Below are 19,561 nucleotides of genomic sequence, written 5' to 3' on the forward strand. Positions count from 1 at the left end.
GGAAAAAGAAAATGTAGTACATATATACCATGGAATACTACTCAGCCATAGAAAAGAACGAAACACTGCCATCTGCAGAAGCATGGATGGACTTGGAGATTGTCTTACTGAGTGAAGTAATAAAGACACAAGATTAATAATTACAGCTTTTCGTTAATAAACACACAAGATTGTGTTTATTAGTGAAAAGTTTTAGTTCTATGAAACATTGTTTGAAATGCTTACGTCTGTCTCCCCCACCTCCGTCTACATGCGTCTCCTCTTCCTCAGTACCTCACCCAGCGCTTCCCCTCTGTAAGCCCTCCCCCAGTGTTCCTGGTAGGAACCCATGACCTCACCCTCTGCACTCACACAGCTCCTGATCTGTTCTTCTACGGGGCAGTGACCTTCTCTCAACTTGCCTCTAAGCACCTGGAGGGTAACCGTCCCCTCACATCCATCTTTGCGTCCCTGCCCAGGGCCTATCACAGTGCCTGGCCCACAGCCAGCATGCAGTACATCTAGCCCAGTGTGACCCAGGGACGGCTCCTGTCGGGGCATAAATGAAAGAAGCCAGAGTTCTGCTCCTGTTCCACCTTCATTAATCAAGTCCTACCTCCAGCTTTTCATTTACAAACAAGGGGGGAAAAAGCTGAACTCACAAGTTCACACTGCTGAGATCAAGACCCAAAGCATATGTCGGCCCACATGGAGGGCCCAATGCCAGAAGCCAGGAGGAAAACCAAAGTTCCTCCAAGGAAAAAAAAAAAAGTGGGGAAAAGAGGAGAAAACATCCTCTGTCAAGGACGGGTACTGTAGCCAGTCAACGGCAGGAACACCTGTGCCAACACCTTGGTAACTACTGCAAGATGCTAAAGCAGCGCCAGGCGGCTGGGCTGGGGGGTGGGGGCAGGGGGCAGCGGAGAAGCGGCCAGCAAAGCCCCCCACCCTCTCGCCACAGCAGGGCTCCAGCCCAAAGCAGCGCCAAGCTGTGGGAGGGGAAAAATTTTCCGTTTGGTGGAAATTCAGCTGTATGCCACTGGGTTGGCCATTTTAATAACTGAAAATGAGACTTTTTGTATATTTAGAAGTCACTAAAGGACTAAAGCCAAGATATCCTCTAGAGGAGGATATAGAAGGAGCTAGACCATCATACGTCAAGAACCAGTAGGAAGAAAAAATAAAGATGTCGCTTAAAGAATTTGCTTAAAATAAAGGAGATGCATTTTAAAAATAAAGAAGTGACACCGTGGAGGCTCTTCAATGTGCCAATTACATTTGCACTTTTTACATCAGTTCTCAACGGGGCTTTTCTCAAGTGCCTTTCTCCCTTGAAGAAGCATAGAAGACACAGGCTTCATGCTTCCTCACAGGCCTGCAGGGAATCCTGTTTTGTTTTGTTTTGTTTTTAATGGATAAATTTAAAAATTCATTGATTTAGAAACCATAAAAAGAACTGAAATATCTTCTTGAAAATAAAGAGTTCAGCCGTGTTTTAAAACAGCCAAACAAAATATTCTAGTTCTTTCCTTACAATCTGGACTCCTCTGACTGCTGTCCAGTCAGCTAGTGGTCAGACCTGGTCCATGGCTGACAAGGTGGCTCTTTGGCCATGTGTGAACTGTGCTATCTTCACAGGCTAGACTCCATTGGTGGTGAGGGATGGTGGACCCAGTGTTCATCTGGCCACAGAGAACCGCTGAGGAGGTGGACGCGGCGACCGTCAATGAGCCTGAAGCCCCCAGTTTCATTCCTCTGGTCACCAACACGCTCAGAGAGACACAGGACAGAAGGCAGAGCTTTTTCAAAGCAGAGAACACTTAACAGAAGTCTTTCCTTGTCCTTGAAACCGCTTTGCTTGTTATCATTTAGACGGAGGCCAAAACTATTTTTGACAAATATTATGATTCATGGCTACATTTAAATCTTATTTTTCAGGGAAATTTTAGCTCCAATTTAACATATGTTGATAGAACTCTATCCTGCCCCAGGCACTGATGAATAAGACCAGGTTGCTGCTACCCTGAGAAGGTCACGGTCTAGATGGGAGGCAGAGAGGTCGACAGACGGATACCACACAATATGCATGGTGCTTCTCCTGTCTGGCAGCCTTTCCTCCTTGTTCTAGAAGGGCACCTCAATTTAGCCTTGAGGAATGATCCTTCCCTGTGGCTTTGACCATGTGTTTCAAGTAGGGCTCTCCCCACCTTCCTCTCTCCAGCTCCAGATGGACATGGGACCCACGCCTGGCCACTGTGAAAAGTGTCTTCCTTAGGCCAAAGTGGTTGTTTGAGGGATGGACTGAAACCCAATATGGCGGGGCCAAGTCTGGGTCTCTGCTGGAACCAGTGGGAAGAAGCAGACCCTTCCCACTATGGTTGCCAGAGTGGATTGACAGTATTCCCCCAGAAGATGTCTGGAACTCAGAATGTTACCTCGTTTGGAATAAGGGTCTTTGCAGATTTAACAAAGGGAAGGAACTCAAAATAAGATCAACCTGGATGAGAGTGGACCCTAAGCCCAATGAGGAGTGTCCTTATAAGAGACAGAAAAAGAGAAGGCTCAAACACACAGAGAGAAAGGTGGTGTGACCACAGACACAGGGATCCGAGTTAGGCAGCCACAAACCAAGGAATGCCAGGAATTGCTGGCAGTCACCAAAAGCCATGAGAGTGGCAAGGGACAGATGGTCCCTCAGAATCTCCAGAAGGAGCAAACACTGCTAACACCTGGATTTCAGATCCAGCCCCAGAGCAGTGGGAGAGAGAATACATTTCTGCTGTTCTAAGTCCACCAGGTGGTGATTTGCTAAGGCAGCTCTAGGAAAGGAATACAGCTGCTAAGCTGGCAGTCCATAAGCACACAGCTGCTTGTGACCCTCCTCCCGCCATGTGAAAGAAACCTGAGGATAAAGCCAACTTGCAAGAAAGCAGAAGCCAGAGCTGGAACAGGACGCATTCCTGTCAGTTCACTTTAAAATGTGGAGCTAAACCGACCTGAGGTCAGAGTTACTCTGAGACTGTGAACCACCCCCAATTTTCCTGTTGGCTTACGTTTGAGTCTTGACTGAAACCATGAAATAAATGTTTTAGTAAAAAAATTAATAAACATAAATCTCAACAAAAGAGAGTTGGGAGGCCAGAAGGGGTAAGCCTTGTGCCCCATGACAAGAGCAGAGTGCAACGGGAAGAAGAAAGATTCCTCTCCTGGCTGGGACTCAGCCAATGAAAAGCCATGGACTCTATTTACTAGAGGCCTCTTCCTTTTCTCCTCTATAAAAGTGTGCTTCTTCCCTTGCCCTGCGGGGACCTGCCTGTAGCTCGCCATGGTTGCAGACCCCAAACTGTAATTCTCTGTTGATTCCAAATCAAATCTTGGCTGGAAGAATATGTACTTGTTTCAGGTCAACTACTTTCTTCACTAACGGTGTATACAAAGGGTTGCAGCTGCAGAAAAGAGCTCATTTAATGCCTTCTGGGAATCTAGGAAGGTTTCACTAAGGAAATATCATTAATGCTGGGTGTTAAAGAATGAAAATAGCTCCAGGCAGACATGCGGGATGCAGCATTTCCAGAAAACGGAAGAGGATCCACACAGATGCATTAGAAAATGCTCAGATCATAAGGTACAGCACAAAAACACAGTGAGTGTGGGGAGGGTGAAGGAGAGTCAAGAAATCAGACTGTTGAGAGAGCATGGTTGCTGTCCTCCCTGTAACTTCCCAGGACAAGGAAGGGAAACTTGACTGAAGAAGCCAAACTCTGCAAACTTCAAAGAGAAATAGCAAGAGGTAGTAAAAAGAATACAAATGTTGGAGCCACAGAACTCTTGGTTTGTATCCCATGCTACCACTTACTAATGAATTAGGTTATCTTGGACTGCTATGTACCTTTTTTGAGCCTTGGTTTTCCCATCTGTAAGAGAGGTATTATAATATATGCCTCACAGCCTAGTAAAAATTCAGTTATATTGTACTTATAAAGTAAGCACTAATAGTTCCCTCCCCTCTCAATGAATTATCTAAGGACAAACTTGGACATGGGAACAAAAAGACAGAGAGGAGAGAGACTTTGGTAGGCAAATAGTCACATTAACAGAATATGGTGCGTTTACAAATTTACAGCTCAAAAGTAATTAGGTCAAATCATAATTTTACATGCTTTAATGAAAGCCACACTAAATCTAATTTTTAGAGACCAGTGTGTCAAATCACCCATTTTTATGACCCTTGGCTATACGGACCCAGAAGAGTTTCCAAAATAATCCTTTTATTATAAAAGCACAAAAATGTTCAGAAAGCTGTATGATTAATGATTAATGAGTCAGTTACACAAGAGTATGAAGGCAACAAGAAATGTTGAGTAAAGAGGAAAATATTTAGAACAATTAACAAAACTTCAGGTCCTCCTAGAATACCATAAGAATAGAAATAAAGCATAATCTATGCTTTAGTATAGCATAATCTAATGGGTTATGTTGTTGTTGTTTTTTAAAAAGTAACAACAACATAGGGGACACAACTTTTATCTCTTTTTCACTGAAGCATTAGTTGGAATAAAATTTTGCCAGGAAATAATTCACTTGGTCTCCCACCCCTGAATCATTCTTTTAAGGGAATCATATAGTCATCTGGGACACATCCATTCTGATCTAAGGACAATCTAGGACACATTCTGCTGTTGACCAACAAGTTTCAAAGGTCCTTGGTTTCAATGGCTTAGATCCCTGTAGCATTAAGTCACCTCATTTTCCCAGGCCTGGGACTTTGATCCTGCCAGTACCTATACCAATTCACACACTTCCCTCCTTTTACCCCATCCTAGTGCAAGTCAATCCCAATAGACTTCTAACTCGTGTTCTAGTTCAATCCTGACCCTACAATCCTATTTTTCAGATGATCCCCTTAAAATCTAAAGTGTGCTATGCCACTCTCTAAACCCTTCAAAAACTTTCCATTGCTTGAGAATAAAATCCACATTTGCACTCCCTGCATCTGCAGTTGCTCACAAACATCTGTACCTGGTAAGCTTCCCAAGTCAGATCTATCCCTCTCTGTGACCAAGAAGACACCCTTTTCCTTCACATATATATATATATCCCTTCCCCCCAGCATGCCCTGGACACCTCAGTTGAACACTGGCATCTCCAGGACACCTAAGGAGTCAACTTGTCAATGTGACACATAAAGACTCTCTCTCCTTATTTTTGTGGATTCTCAGTTGGAGGCATCTCAACCTGTGGGCTTGTGGGAGACCTGGGTTCAATTCCTGAGTTGGGAAGACTCCATGGAGAAGAAAATGGCAATCCACTCCAGCATTCTTGCCTGGGAAATCCCATGGACAGAGGAGCCTGGTGGGGTACAGTCCATGGGGTTGCAAAGAGTCGGACACGACTGGAGTGACTAAGCACAGCACAGAGATAGGAGACTAAAAGAACATGTGAAGATGTGAAGATGGTAAGAAGATGGTAAGATGTAAGCTTACCATCTGTGAAGCTGGCAAGCTTGACTAGAAAGCCTACAAGGGCAGAAATCAGATGGGACTCACCCAGCGCCATACTCTAACCTCCTAGAATGGGGACCCAACATATGGTAAGTGCTCAAATATTTCTCTTTCTTTATTCATTTATATATTTTTGGCTGTGCTGGGTCTTTGTTGCTGCACACGGGATTTCTCCAGTTGCAAGGAGCAGGGCTGCTCTCTAGAAGCAGTGCACAGGCTTCTCACGGTGGTGGCTTCTCTTGTTGCAGAGCACGGGCTCTAGGCTTCCAGGTTTCAGTGGTTGCAAAGCATGGGCTTAGTTGCCCTGTGGCATGTGGGATTTTCCCAGAGCAGGGATCAAACCCATGTCCCCTGCATTGGCAGGCAGATTCTTAACCACTGGACCACCAGGCAAGCCCAAGGCGCTCAAATATTTCTTGAATGAAATGTCACATCAACTCCCATGAATATTTCCATCCACCCTAGGATCCCCCTGGCATCATGACAAGCCCACTCTGAAGGGATGCACCGTGGCTGCCCTCCACGATGCTGTGCCCAGTTGCTCAGTCGTATCTGACTCTTGTGACTCCATGGACGTAGCCCGCCAGACTCCTCTGTCCATGGGATTTTCCAGGCAGGAATACTGGAGTAAGGCACCACTTCCTCCTCCAGGGGATCTTCCCCACCCAGGTATCGAACCGGCATCTCCTGCGTATCCTGCATTGGCAGGCAGATTCTTTACCACTGAGCCACCTGGGAAATCCTCCACGATACTCAACACAAAAGGCTAACAATGTACTCGGCACTTCCTTCTTTCCCTTAATAGCCCATTATGTGGGTGCCAGCGCTGATTCATGATGTAAATGTGGCCCTGCAGTCATGTGGCCCTGAGTACCACTGCTTCAGAAGTATGTCTGAGCTGCTACAAGAGGTTTTTTTTTTTTCCTCACTAGTGGAACTGCCAGGAGATATGTTTAAATCATCACTTAAAATTCCTTTCCCGACCGAACCTCCTCCCAGAGCTGTTAACAAGAAACAAAATGTGCTGACTTGAGTTTCACTTTGCTTTCTTTCTCCAGCCTTCCCCTTGTGGGATCCCCAATGAATCATGAAATCACTCTGACCAGGTAACACTGAAAGAAGCAAAGAAAGAAGCCCGGCATATGTCAAACACGCAGCTGTTGGAAAAGAAAGACCGAGCGGCCCAGTTTTGCCAAGGGATGTGACCCTTGAAATAATTGGCACCTTTTTTCAATAAACTATTCATCTTATACCCTCCTGATTGCTCTAATCTTGAGCCATTTATTTTCAAGAAAACCATAATTATTGCCTCGCAGATAAGTCATGAAGGAAACTGAGAAAACACTCCTCATTCTCAGGCCAGCTCTTTCAGGACCTACAAAACAGTCACATAAATGGATTCTGATGTTGCTTCATTTCTGTAGAAAGATGTTTTATATTATGTTCTTCTAGCAACACAGTAAAGTGTGGATGGCACCTTAAAGCTCTCATCTAGGGCTGGGGTTTCCAAACAGAAGAGCTTGAACAAGAAAATGACTTTGGAAAGGGAAGTAAAAGAATGCATTTCTTGGGGCTAAGAACAGGGAGGAGGGAAAGCATACTCTTGTCATGGCACAGGCATTCATTTATAAGCTCTACAAGCAGATCCCAGCTGGCAAATTCAAGGGGAAATGGGGCTGGCTAACCTGGTTACAGAAGCTGATCCCTCAGGAGAAACTGGGTAGTCCACAGCCCAAAATCCATCTAAAGGACTGGAACAAATGTGGGTTCTGTTCAGACAGAACTCCATAAATTAGGGCTCAATCCAGCAGTTACTGTCTGTGTTATGGCTGAATTGTGACTCCCTCCCCATCCAAATTCATACACTGAAGTCCTAACCCCTGTATCCCAGAATGTGACCTTATTTTCACTAGAGATACAGTTAATAAAAGGCCTTTACAAATATGATTAATGAAGATGTTGCTGCTGCTATTGTTTAGCTGATAAATCATGTACAACTCTTTATAACCCCGTGGACTGTAGCCTGCCAGGTGCCTCTGTCCATAGGATTTCCCAAGTAAGAATACTGGAGTGGGTTGTCATTTCCTTCTTCAGGGAATCTTCCCAACCCAGCAATCAAACTCACATCTCCTGCATTGGCAAGAGGATTCTTCACCACTGAGCCACCAGGGAAGCCCTAATGAAGATGAGGTCTTACTAATAATATGAGGTCTATTGAATTAGGGTTCTGACACCTTGATCCTGGACTTCTAGCCTCCAGAACCACGACACAAGAGGTTTATGTGGGACTTCCCTGGAGGTCCAGTGTTTAGGACTCCATGCTTTCACTGTGGAGGCTGTGGGTTTGATCCCTGATCAGGGAACTAAAATCCCACGAGTCATGCAACTAGCAACCCCTCCCCGCCAAAAAATAGATTTATGCCATTTAAGCCACGGGTTTGTTGTACTTTGTTATGGCAACCCTAGGAAACTCATACAGTTGGCAAGAAGAGTTAGGTACCAGGAAAAGAATAACTCTAAACAGGGACAACCCTGTTGGTAGGGAGATTCTAATCCTTCCCAAGCATCTCAGTGGGAAACTCTGCAAGAGACACTCAAACCAGCCTCTGAAGCTGAACTCCTTTAGTCTAGGGATACGGCACTGAAAGGACATGAGAAATATAAAGACAACAAGCTAGACAGGGTCAGGACCCCCACACACCCTAGGAACCCAATAGACAGGATTCTGTGCAATGGCTTCATGCAGTCAGATCCCAACAACTTCATGAGTCCACGCAGAGGACCAGTCACCTCCACCCAGTCAGGTGAAAGAGTTGACAAGGGATAGGCAGTGTGTAATGGTTCAACCTCAGAGGCCAGCGTCTGAGGCAGAGCCCCATTCCTAGGGATACAGAGGGTGAGTCAGGGTGGACAGCATTGTGACTGTGCAGGGACCTAGAAGGGGGCCCAGAGCTCACTCTGGGACCAGCAGGTACAGGGTCCACCATGGTAAACTCGTTCCAAAGCCCAGAGACTTGCAAGCTGAGGTCCGGACAAGCGGTTGGCCCTGTTTTAAGACTCAGGGGCTGAACAAAACTGAAACTGCTGCCAAGGCCATGGATGATGCTGGGTGGCAGTGACCAGGGGGAACAGGGGCTGAAGCTGCAGAGCAAGTCAGACACTGGTGGTCTGTGAAGAGATGCATCTGAGTACCCTGACAGATGAAGGAATAAGACTTGTCCAAAACAAGCAAAGCATTGTAAAGCAAATATACTCTGATAAAGAGAAGGAATTGTCAAAAACTATACATATTTTTACATACATTAATCATCTCACAAATATATATGTTACAAAGTTGGCATCATATTCTACACACACTTTTGGTGCTGTCTCTTTTTCTCAGGAAATTGTGTTGACCTTACCTAAATTTACTTCACTCACATCACACAGTGTACTCCCTCTGAGTCTGGGGGTCCATAAACTGTCACCCTCCACTGCCTTATGGCAGGTCTTTTCGTTACACGCACTGCAGAATACCCTCTCTTGGGCACTGTGTTCTTGGACAGTGACTCTAGTTGATGCCTCTATGAAGGCAATGCTCACATTCATTTGTAATTGTTTGTTTACGTCTCTGTTTCCTCTGATATGCAGTAACCAGCTAGGAAACTGAGCCCATGATTCATCTCCGGATCCTGAAAGTCTAGAACAAGTATGCCCTGATCCACAATGAGTACACAATGAATGCTGGCTGAGTCAGCTAATACACAGAAGGTTCAAAAGGAAGAAAAGAAAGCATATTCGGTGAGCCAACACTGATTGGCATTTAATTAATTCATGCATTCAACCAGGTGCCAACACTATTCCACATATGACATTAGTCATGCTAAGAAAAAATAATAATAACACAATTAGTCTCTGCCAGGAGGGGCAAAGCAAGTTTTAGGAATGAGGGGTACTGGCTGCTTTGATTTGAGTTCTGATGGAGGCCTCACTTTGCCTTCTTATTTGCTCATTGAGCAAATCTGGCACAGACTCAGAGCAATAAGAGACCCCTGGATCACACATCAGTGAAATTGGGCTCCTAACACGAGTTGGCAGCTGTGGACTACTTCACATGAGCCACACATTGTTCTGTATGACTTCATTCAATCCTTATACAATTGTTACCCCATTGTACAGATAAGAAAACTGGGACAAAGCAAGAGTAACTTACCCAAGATCTTGCAGTTAGACTATGACAGATCTGGAAGCCAAACCCAGCTGATAAGAAGCTCTAGCTCACTTCCCAGCACTGTTTGGACTGAGGGATTAAAGGTGGGTTCAGCCTACAGATGTAAGGCTTTGGCATTTTTCAATAATAAGAAAAAAAAAAGAATTCTGAGTGGTTCAACAGTAGGAAAGTCCCAAATGTTCCCATAGAGGTTACATGTTAGCGAGGAAAATGCACAAGCCGTTGTTGGGGCCATCTCCACCCTTCGGTTTCCAGAGTGCAAGCAAGCCTGACCACAAGGATCACAGCACCCACACAGCCCTGAGGCTGGTGACAGTGGTCATTCAGTAGAAATTCATGAAGCATGTTGTATATGCTAGGTACTCTGCTGGGTACTAGGATGGAGGGGGATTCTTCTACTGAGAAAAACACATTTGGTGAGAGAGGTATACAGAGAAATTGGTATTACAATCAGAATGGCAAATGGCTCCACAGAGTTAAGCTCATGCGAACACCTTGCTAAGGATGAGGCAAGGAATTCAAGCTTGTCTTGACATCTGAACAATGTCCTACCGGAGTAAGCAGACCCAAACAAACACCACTGTTGGCTATATGATAAGCAATATGCAGTAGCCAGGGGCAACAAGGAATAAGACAGGGTAGAATCCATACCACAGTGGTTGTGGAGGACTAGTAACATAGAGAGTGGGTAGTCAGGAGCCATTCAAAATCTCCTCTCTGATCTTTCAGGCAGAATATGACTAAGTTTGAAAGTAATGAATCAAGCAAAGCCTTCTCTTTGCTTGAGAAGCAGGCAGAGTACATCGACCACCTTCACAATCATCTACAGCTTTGCCACACATTCTGGAAAAAAAAAAAAACCTGTATTACCTCAACTCCTTTCACTAGCAATACCTGATATCAAATAGCACTTTCGAGTTTATGAAGAACATTCTATCACGTGATGATCACTGAGCAGAGGCCTTATCTATTTTACAGACAAGGAAATGAATCTTCAGACAAAATCTCTTAATTGAAGAAGGGAAATTTAAACATATTTCTGATTCCAAGGTGGGTTTCACTGCATCAAACCGCCATTGTTTACTAAACACTTAACTATAGTGTTAGAATCATAGGTTTAAAAGCATCTATTGGATGCTATTTGCCATTTCACATTAATAGCAGCTGTTGCTACTTAGCCATTCCTAAGTCCTAAATATTAAGCAAGGCCAGAGTGAAGAACAGCTTTGAAATGATGCTCTATTTGATCAAGTTCTGCAGTAATTGTCAAAATCATATACATTTTCTTTGGATCCCTGTAAAGCTTCTGCAGGATCGTTGCACCTGCAGTTCCAATTTGCAATTTCCTCAGCCCTCCTTTGAAGTTATTCTTGCCAATTACCTGGTGTTAATATTAATTAAATATGATTTGCAACTTGAAATGTTGTGTTATCAATGGAACTCAGCTGTAGGAATATAAAGCAAAAATTTCAATTGAATTAAAATGTTTCCTTTCATTCATAGTATTTTACAACATTAATACTTCTGTCAAATTGATTTTTGCCTGCTGGAAGTCATTTTTCCAAAGCAATGAACATCTGAGGGAAAAGGCTGCTCTCTGTATTTTTTTTTCCTTTGTCATTGAAAACACTTTGTTTTAATCTCAATGCGAATCCATTGCAGTTAATAGAAACTTGATTCTTGTTTATAACCCAGGAGGAAAAAAAATGCTTCCTTTTAAAACTGTACTGAGATAGCTTAAAAAATATGATCAGTGGGCACTTTTTCATTGGAGAGTTGGAATGAAATTTGCTTTATTTCTTGATCCACACCAAAAATAAATTACTATCAAGTGTTTTGGCAAGTGTCGGTCATTTTATATACACAAAAAATGAATGAATTAAACAGATTTATTGCATTAACATTTTGAACAGATTTTGCCAATCCAACGACCTCTGTGGTCCCTTCCAAGTCTGAGATTTTAAGATTCGGAACACATGTCAGACAATAGTCAGAAGCTTCCAGCATTTGCAAATTGGGAGAAAAAAGTCACGTACAGTAGAAGATTTGACAGAATCAGGTCTATTCTGCCCCCGTAATGTGTGCGATGACAACTTGCAGGCCTGTCATCTTCAATAAGCCATTCATAAACACGATGGCTGATTAAAGGACATGTGTTGCCATACTGTGCAAATTCACAGTGATAAGATACAGTGCTTTCACATATTCCTTTTATCTTCAAAGATAAAGCTTTAGCTTCCTTGCCCCTTTATAATGATCATGGCAGCATTAACATTTATTATCCTGTCTTCTTTTTAAATAATATAATAAGCTAAAACAAAGAGGGGAAACAACCTGTCTAAAGCCTCAAGGAAGTCATTTATTGAGTCACAAGCTACAAGTTCCAGAGCTTATGACAGAAAAGCATGGGCATGTATTATTAACCTCTTTATTACAATATCAATGAAAACATCATATCTAATCATTAAAGCAAGACAGACATAGAGGACTGTGGTCCTAAGAACTGAGGGTGTGTAAAATAGGTGATGGAAAAGTCCTAATAGCCAGTAGCAACTAAGCTATTCCCTTCCCTCAAGCCAAAAGAGACCAAAGGGAAAAATAAAAATCGAGGTGGGAGGGGGGATCGGGATGGGGAATACATGTAAATCCATGGCTGATTCATGTCAATGTATGACAAAAACCCCTACAATATTGTAAAGTAATTAGCCTCCAACTAATAAAAATAAATGAAAAAAAAAAATCAGTTAGGCCAGAAGGACTCTCAGATGTCCATAATTTCCCAGGTGTTACTGAAAAGAACAATACCTTGGAATTACACAAAGCGGGGGGCTGAACAACTGGTACCCCCACTGTATGGGGAGTGACCAATGATTTTACTAGAGAACTTCTGACTGCTTAGAATCCTGGGAAAGCCAGAGACAAAGATCCCACCCAGTCTAGAACCCTGAGTTATCCACCAGGTCACCTCATCTACCCAACTAGTCAAGACTGAGAGAGTAAAACTCTGTAGCAGTTCAAAAGGGACCTGTGAGCATATTATATTATGGTCTTCTTCATTACCAAATTCTGTCTACTTAGAAACCCCCTCATCTTTATTGCTTACTGTTTGTCCTCCTGGTTTACCTCCCATCTCTGTCATGGATATTTTCTCCCTAAGTACACCCGTCTTCATACTATCTCCATTGTTATGGGTATTAAGTTGTGTCTCCCAAAAAGATACACCCAATACCTCAGAATGTGACCTTATAAGGAAATAGAGTTATTGCATATAATTAGTTAAAGTCATACTGGAATAGGGTGGGGCCTTTAATCCAACATGACTGGCATCTTTATAAAGAGAGAAGACAGGGGCAGAAACAAGCAGAGAAAAGATAGCAAGGTGATGATGGATGCAAAGACTAAATTGATGGATGAATCCAATGAACACCACTGTATGCATGCTTGGTCATGTCCAAGCCTTTGCCACTCACAGACTATAGCGCACCAGGTACCTCTGGTGATCAATGAACACCACTGATTCCCAGTCAATTCCAAGGTGTGGCTCTGCTGACACCTTGATTTCAGATTTCTAGCCTGCAGAACTGTGAGACAGTTAGTTTCTGTTGTTTTTAGCCACTCAGTTGGTTATGGCAGCCCTAATACACTCCCTGTCAAGGACAATCCTTGATCCTCTGTCACAGTGCCACATAATTTCAGTTGTGCCCTCTGGCAAAGTTCCTGTTCTCATGAAAATCTGCTCAATATCCTTGATTTTTTCATCAAGAACTCCTACCATCTCTCATCATGGAAAACTTCAAAGAAGACTGAGAGCCCTCCCATTGCCACAAATCCCATCAAGAGAACTCTGCCCTATTCTCGGCTTTCCTTTGCTAAATCTAGGCCACTATTGCCACATCTTCATTTTATTCATTTATACTAATTTTATATTCCTTAACTTGATTGAGGTATAATTGACAAACAAAAACTGTATACATTTAAGAAATACAACTCAATGTTTTGATAAAAAAATAAAAATAAAAATAAATAAAATGTAAAAAAATTTTTAATTAAAATTGATTAAAGAATAAACAATCAAAATTACTTAAAGAATTTTAAAAAAAAAGTATACATTGTGGAATGATTACCACAATCAAGCTAATTGACATTTCCAATACCTCACATAGTTGTGTGTGTGTGTGTGTGTGTGTGTGTGTGTGTGTGTGTGTGTGGTGAGAACACTTGAGATCAATTCTCAGTAAATTTCAAGTAAACAACACAGTATCTTTAGCTATAGTTACCATTCTGTACATTAGATCTTCAGAATTTATTAATCCTGTTTAACTGAAAGTTTATTCTCTTTGGCCAACATCTTCCATTTCCCTTACCACTCCCCCCACTAGCCTCTAGCAACACACTCTGCTTTCATGAGCTTGACTTTTTAGAATCCTACACATAAGTGAGAGCATGCAGTATTTGTCTTTCTGTGTCTGGCTTTCTTCACTTAGTACAGTGCCCTCCAGATTATTCCATGTTGTCACAAGTGGCAGGATTTCCTTCTTTACTAAGGCTAAATAATATCCCAATATATATATATAAAGAGAAATAGATACATAAACATAGATATACTTTGTCCATTCATCCATCAATGGACATTTAGTTTGTTTCCATATCTTGGCTATTGAAAATAATGCTACAATGAACACAAGATGCAGATACCTCTTCAAAATATTGATTTCATTTTCTTTGGTTATAAACTTAGAAGTAGAATCACTGGATCATGTGGTAGTTCTATTTTTAATTTCCAAGGAAACTCCATATTATTTTCCATAATGACTACACCAATTTACACTCATATCAACCATGCACAATGCCTTCCTTTCCTCTACATCCCTTAACAATGCTCATCATCCCATACCTTTATGTAAAGCCCACAAGGGTATCCTCTGCCCCCTTTAACTCTCGCTCTACATTCCTTACTCTAATTCACACTCTGCACCTTAGCAATCGCCTTCCTCACCTCGATTATCAATTTGTGAGAATGAGCTTCAGAACTACATCTCTGTTCCTGCTTTGGCTCTCAGCCAATGTCCTTGACTGTGTTCTTCTCCACAAAGGTATGTACCAGTACTTACAGTTTACTGAGTTCATAATCAAACCATGCTTCCCATTCCAAACCAGCCTTTCCATTTTACTCTCTCTTTTCTATTCATGGCACTTGCATTTTCCAATTGACCAAAATTTCAAGTTTAATTCTGTCTTACCTTCGAGCTCTGTGCGCTGTGCTTAGTCATTCAGTCGTGTCCGACTCCTGGCAACCCCATGGACTGTAGCCCACCAGGCTCCTCTGTCCATGGGATTCTCCAGGCAAGAACACTGGAGTGGTTGCCATGCCCTCCTCCAGGGGATCTTCCCAACCCAGGCCCCCCCACACCGCAGGTGGATTCTTTACCATCGGAGTCACCAGAGAAGCCCAAGAATACTGGAGTGGGTAGTCTACCCTTCAAGGGATCTTCCCGACCCAGGAATCAAACTGGGGTCTCCTGCATTGCAGGCAGATTCTTTACCAGCTGAGATATCAGGGAAGCCTCACCTTCGAGCTCTACTTCCCATCAAGTGCTAAGTTCCAGAGACTTTACCTCACAAGTGTCTCTCAGGTCTGTTCCCTCATCCATTTCTATTATCACTGCCCTCTATGAGGTTAAGATTGATATTGCAAAAGTCTTTCAACTGGTCTCCCCACCCTCTACTTCTTACTAGCAAAATCTTAAATATGTATTCTGATGGATTCCTCTCTATTCAGTAGTTTCCTCCACTGTCTAGAAGATGAAGGATAAAACTACTATACTATGGGGTACAATAGTCATCTATGTACCATGTCAAGCCTTCCAGTTTTGTCTTCCGTACCTTACTACACAAACTATGATCCAATCAAATTGTGGCATTTGTTGATCTCAAATTTTTTTTTGCCTTTTCCAGTAAAAACTGTTATAGTTTTTTATATAGTTTATAGTTATAGTCAGGAGGCTTGGGGCTGAGACTATAACAGCTAAAATATCAAGGGACTACTTGTCTTATTTTATCAAATAACTCCTGTCCCTCTCTCCCTGAGAAGGATCCTGACAACAGAAGAGACATCATTGATGTCTGTGTTCAAGACCATCATTCATTCATAAACTTTATTCTCCAAGACTCACTAAGGGTGCTTCCCCACGTCTCGGATTTTGTTAAAATGAAAAACGTTCTAATCAAACCGTACAAGCAATGTATCGCTAAACAGATTTTCATTTCACTATCATTCCATTATGATCTGTCAGAATTAATCAGAGACAAAACATAGGAAGTCCCAGGTTACACTGAAATTTCGTAGCAATTAACATTGCTGAAGGGAGAAATTCTTAACAGTGTACAGGAAAATCTATAAGAGTTGGGAAAATATACAATTTCATTAATAGGCAGACACTCCAAAAAATGAATGCATATATCTCCTTCTCAGTCAAGAGACTAAGATCTTTAAAAACACTGGTAACACAGTGACAGAGATGTCATCAATGTTGTAGTAAGAGGAGCAAATGTTACAGAACTAATGAATTTTCATTAGAGTCATCAGATCACTTCAGAATGGGTTAAGTTGCTACCATTTGTCATTCCCATTAATCTCATTGTCATGTAAAAGGTTTAATTTTCAGCTATTTTTGTTCTAGATAAAATCTTTGTCATTAAAATGAGGGATGATTTTGATATTTAATATATTCCATGGCATACTCTAGTGTGGTACTAATTTGGCCTTTTCAGTATTCTGCATATTAATTGACAATACAGCTCTCCTCCATTCCCCAGATAAGTGAGAACTGAAATAGAATGGACAGCCAATCAAGTCACAGAATACTGAAAGGATCAACAGAGAAGAAATGTTGCTCTAATCAGGAGCATACACAAGGCACTAAAATTATTTTCTCCCATACTAATGACTAAGATAGAGACAGTAAAAATGAATGGTACCACCTGAATCCTTTAAGGTGACAGTTACCAAAGTATAGCAATGTTCCCTAAAAGTGAGAACTAAGTATTTCATTTTTTTTTTTCTTCTGGTAAGAAGAATAACACTGCACTCTCACTTTTAACTTTTAAAACAATGCATTTTATCAGAATCTGCAACAATGTCCTGTCTTAAAATTTTCGTAGTAATATGTTGCATGCACACAGAATGTGTCCTCTAGTTAAGAATGTACAGGATCACTGCAGAAAACTTCTCATTTCAATACATATTCCATTAGTTGCCTTCTTTTGTTAAATTATCACTTTGGTGAGAACTAACATCAGCTGCTTAAATAATGCATTCAACCTGCTTTCAGAAGCTACTGTTTTCATTAGAGTGGGCATTTCTCCTAAGGATGAATGTGAGATTCTTTTCCAAGAAGGTAATATAATTTACCATCATTTAAAGTTCAGTTGAATGTTTTGAATCATTTTTATAGCAATAGTGATATAATTTAAAATTCAAAAGAGCAAATTATGCCATCATGGATATTTATAACAAAGAATGAATAGCTGTCCCTTAAATAAATAAAGTCAATCTATCCAACAAGACCAGGTCTTTTCTACATTTTCTGCAGCAGCACAGTACTGGAACAAATATTAAACATACCAAATATTGTGCTTCATAAGATTCCATGCTTATTACATGCAGCATAACAGATCCTAGGCATCTTCATATCTTTTAAGAGAAAACCTTATTCCAATAAATTTAGATGCTTTGTCTGCTAATTAGGGAATAAGCCCGAATTATTCCCATGATCTTTTCCTGCTTTAAAGCTTCAAAGAAAAACATTAAGTCATCAAAGTTCAAAATTACCCCAAAACAGCTAAAGGATGCTTTAAATTTTGGGCAAAACATTGCTATTATAGAAAACAATGCAATAGAAAAATATGCAAATGTTATTCAGTAATTCTTACTAAGAACAATAGCATTTGTTAAGTAACTGGTAACATATCTCCTTTCATCCGAAAAGATATTGTTGCCCAATCAGCAATAAGATTTATGCCCTGAGGTGTTTTTGTCTTCTGGTTTTTCCACATAGTGTAGTAGATTTACAGCCTCATGGATAAATACACACATAGTAAAATGCCTACGGAGATTTGAATGAGAATGTTGAAAAAAACCAGGACAGCATTCACAAGCACCCTATTCTAAACAAGTTTCCACATCTTGCCCTTAATCCCACTCACCGTAAGCTTCAGAGTTTGAGGTAAGAATCAAAATTCAAAAAGTCAAAAATGACAACATCACTCAAGTATAGCCTTGGAGGCTACTTCAGTATTGTTTTAAGATGATTACCAGTCTTAATCCCTTTAGTGTTGGATGTTAAGTTCTACTGCTTTTTTAAAAATATTTAATGACTTGCTAATGTAAACTTCCATCTAGAACAATCAAATAGTATGTCATTTATTCAAATATACAGTGGCTCTAATGTGCCAGCAAACTCCCACATCAAAACAGACAACTTTAAAAAATGTTCGCCTGAGTCAGGAGCTCTACTTCCTAAATTAGCACAAGAGTGTCACCTTGATAGACCATGAACAACAAAACCATTTATAATAAGCCCAGCTTCCCCCTAGAGTGGACAGCCTGGGTCAGGCATCTGTAGGAGCTCTAATTATCCCACACAGATCAGAGAGCTCTTGGGGACACTCAGACTGCCACAGCCTGTCATCTCAAACACAATCATCTGATAAATATACACTTACCAATCTCCCGAGAGATCTGAGTGAAGGCCTCCACACCACTCTCTCCGTAGTTACCCTCAGAAGCCAGCGTCGACACATAATTCCACCCCAGGGCCGTCACGATGTCCACCATGGCCTGCGCTTGGTAGGAGTCAGGAGGGACCACCCGAGAGAAGAAGTCATACCTGGTGTTATCACTTAGCTCTGGGGCGGTGGATGCATAGCTGATTTGAGGTATCTGCAAAACAAATGACCGGTCATTTCCACCCATGAGGAATCTTGTCAAATGATGGACTGTTGCACAAGAGATTAAATAGCCGAAGCTATACCAGAAACCTAGACAGAGCAGCCTGCAGCCAAGATAAGATTTCATCACCATCAATTTCATTAGATAGTAGGTTATAGAGATCTGTGGGCTCACTTTCTTTCAAAGCACATTTCTAAACAAGAGGGCTTCCCTGGTGGCCCAGTGCTCAAAAATCTGTCTGCAATGCAGGAGTCATGGGTTCAGTCCCTGGGTGGGGAAGATCCCCTGGAGAAGGGAACAGCAACCCACTCCAGTATTCTTTCCTGGGAAATCCCATGGACAGAGGAGACTGGCAGGCTACAGTCTATGCAGTCGCAGAAGAGTCAGACATGACTGAGCAACTAAAAAAACACAGCAAAACAGAAAGGATTTAGTTTTGATTCAGTCCCCATTGTTTCAGAAGACAAAGCAAAACAGTTGTGCTTTTTATTGTTGTTGCTTTTCTTATTCTGTACATGATAACTTCTGGTGAAGAAATGAGGCAGAAATGAACATGAAATGTACACACACGCCCCAGAAAAGGTCACCTCTGAAATCGTCTTTGGCTTCAGGATATAAAGGCTACATAATGATGAGTAGAGAATTTAATACCAGACTTTTTTTTTTTACACTTGATACCATTTTAGTATTAAGATTATATTTTGGGTAAATTATTTTAAATATATACCTTTGCAAATCTAGTCAGTGCTTATTAATATAATCACTGAGTACCACAATAAGATTTGGGAACAGCTAACCATATATCTTTTAATTATAACATCTCTCCAGGCTTCCAACCCTCAAAAAAAAAAAACAATCACAAAACAGGAAACCATACCACAATTTCTTTAGGAAAAGAGGTTATTTTCTGACATAAACAGG

At 41.5% G+C, this 19,561-nt stretch overlaps 1 protein-coding gene across 1 annotated transcript in view; it reads right to left on the reverse strand.

The window, feature by feature from the left end:
• Window positions 1–19,561, reverse strand: part of GRM8 (glutamate metabotropic receptor 8) — an 801,794-nt gene that overhangs the window by 642,855 nt on the left and 139,378 nt on the right. Inside the window, exon 2 of the mRNA XM_065939117.1 lies at window positions 18,415–18,631. Coding sequence (XP_065795189.1) covers window positions 18,415–18,631 — 217 coding nt within the window. The remainder of the gene's footprint in view (window positions 1–18,414; window positions 18,632–19,561) is intronic.

Source organism: Muntiacus reevesi, chromosome 6 (genome assembly GCF_963930625.1).
Source record: "Muntiacus reevesi chromosome 6, mMunRee1.1, whole genome shotgun sequence".
NCBI classification, from domain to species: Eukaryota; Metazoa; Chordata; class Mammalia; order Artiodactyla; family Cervidae; genus Muntiacus; species Muntiacus reevesi.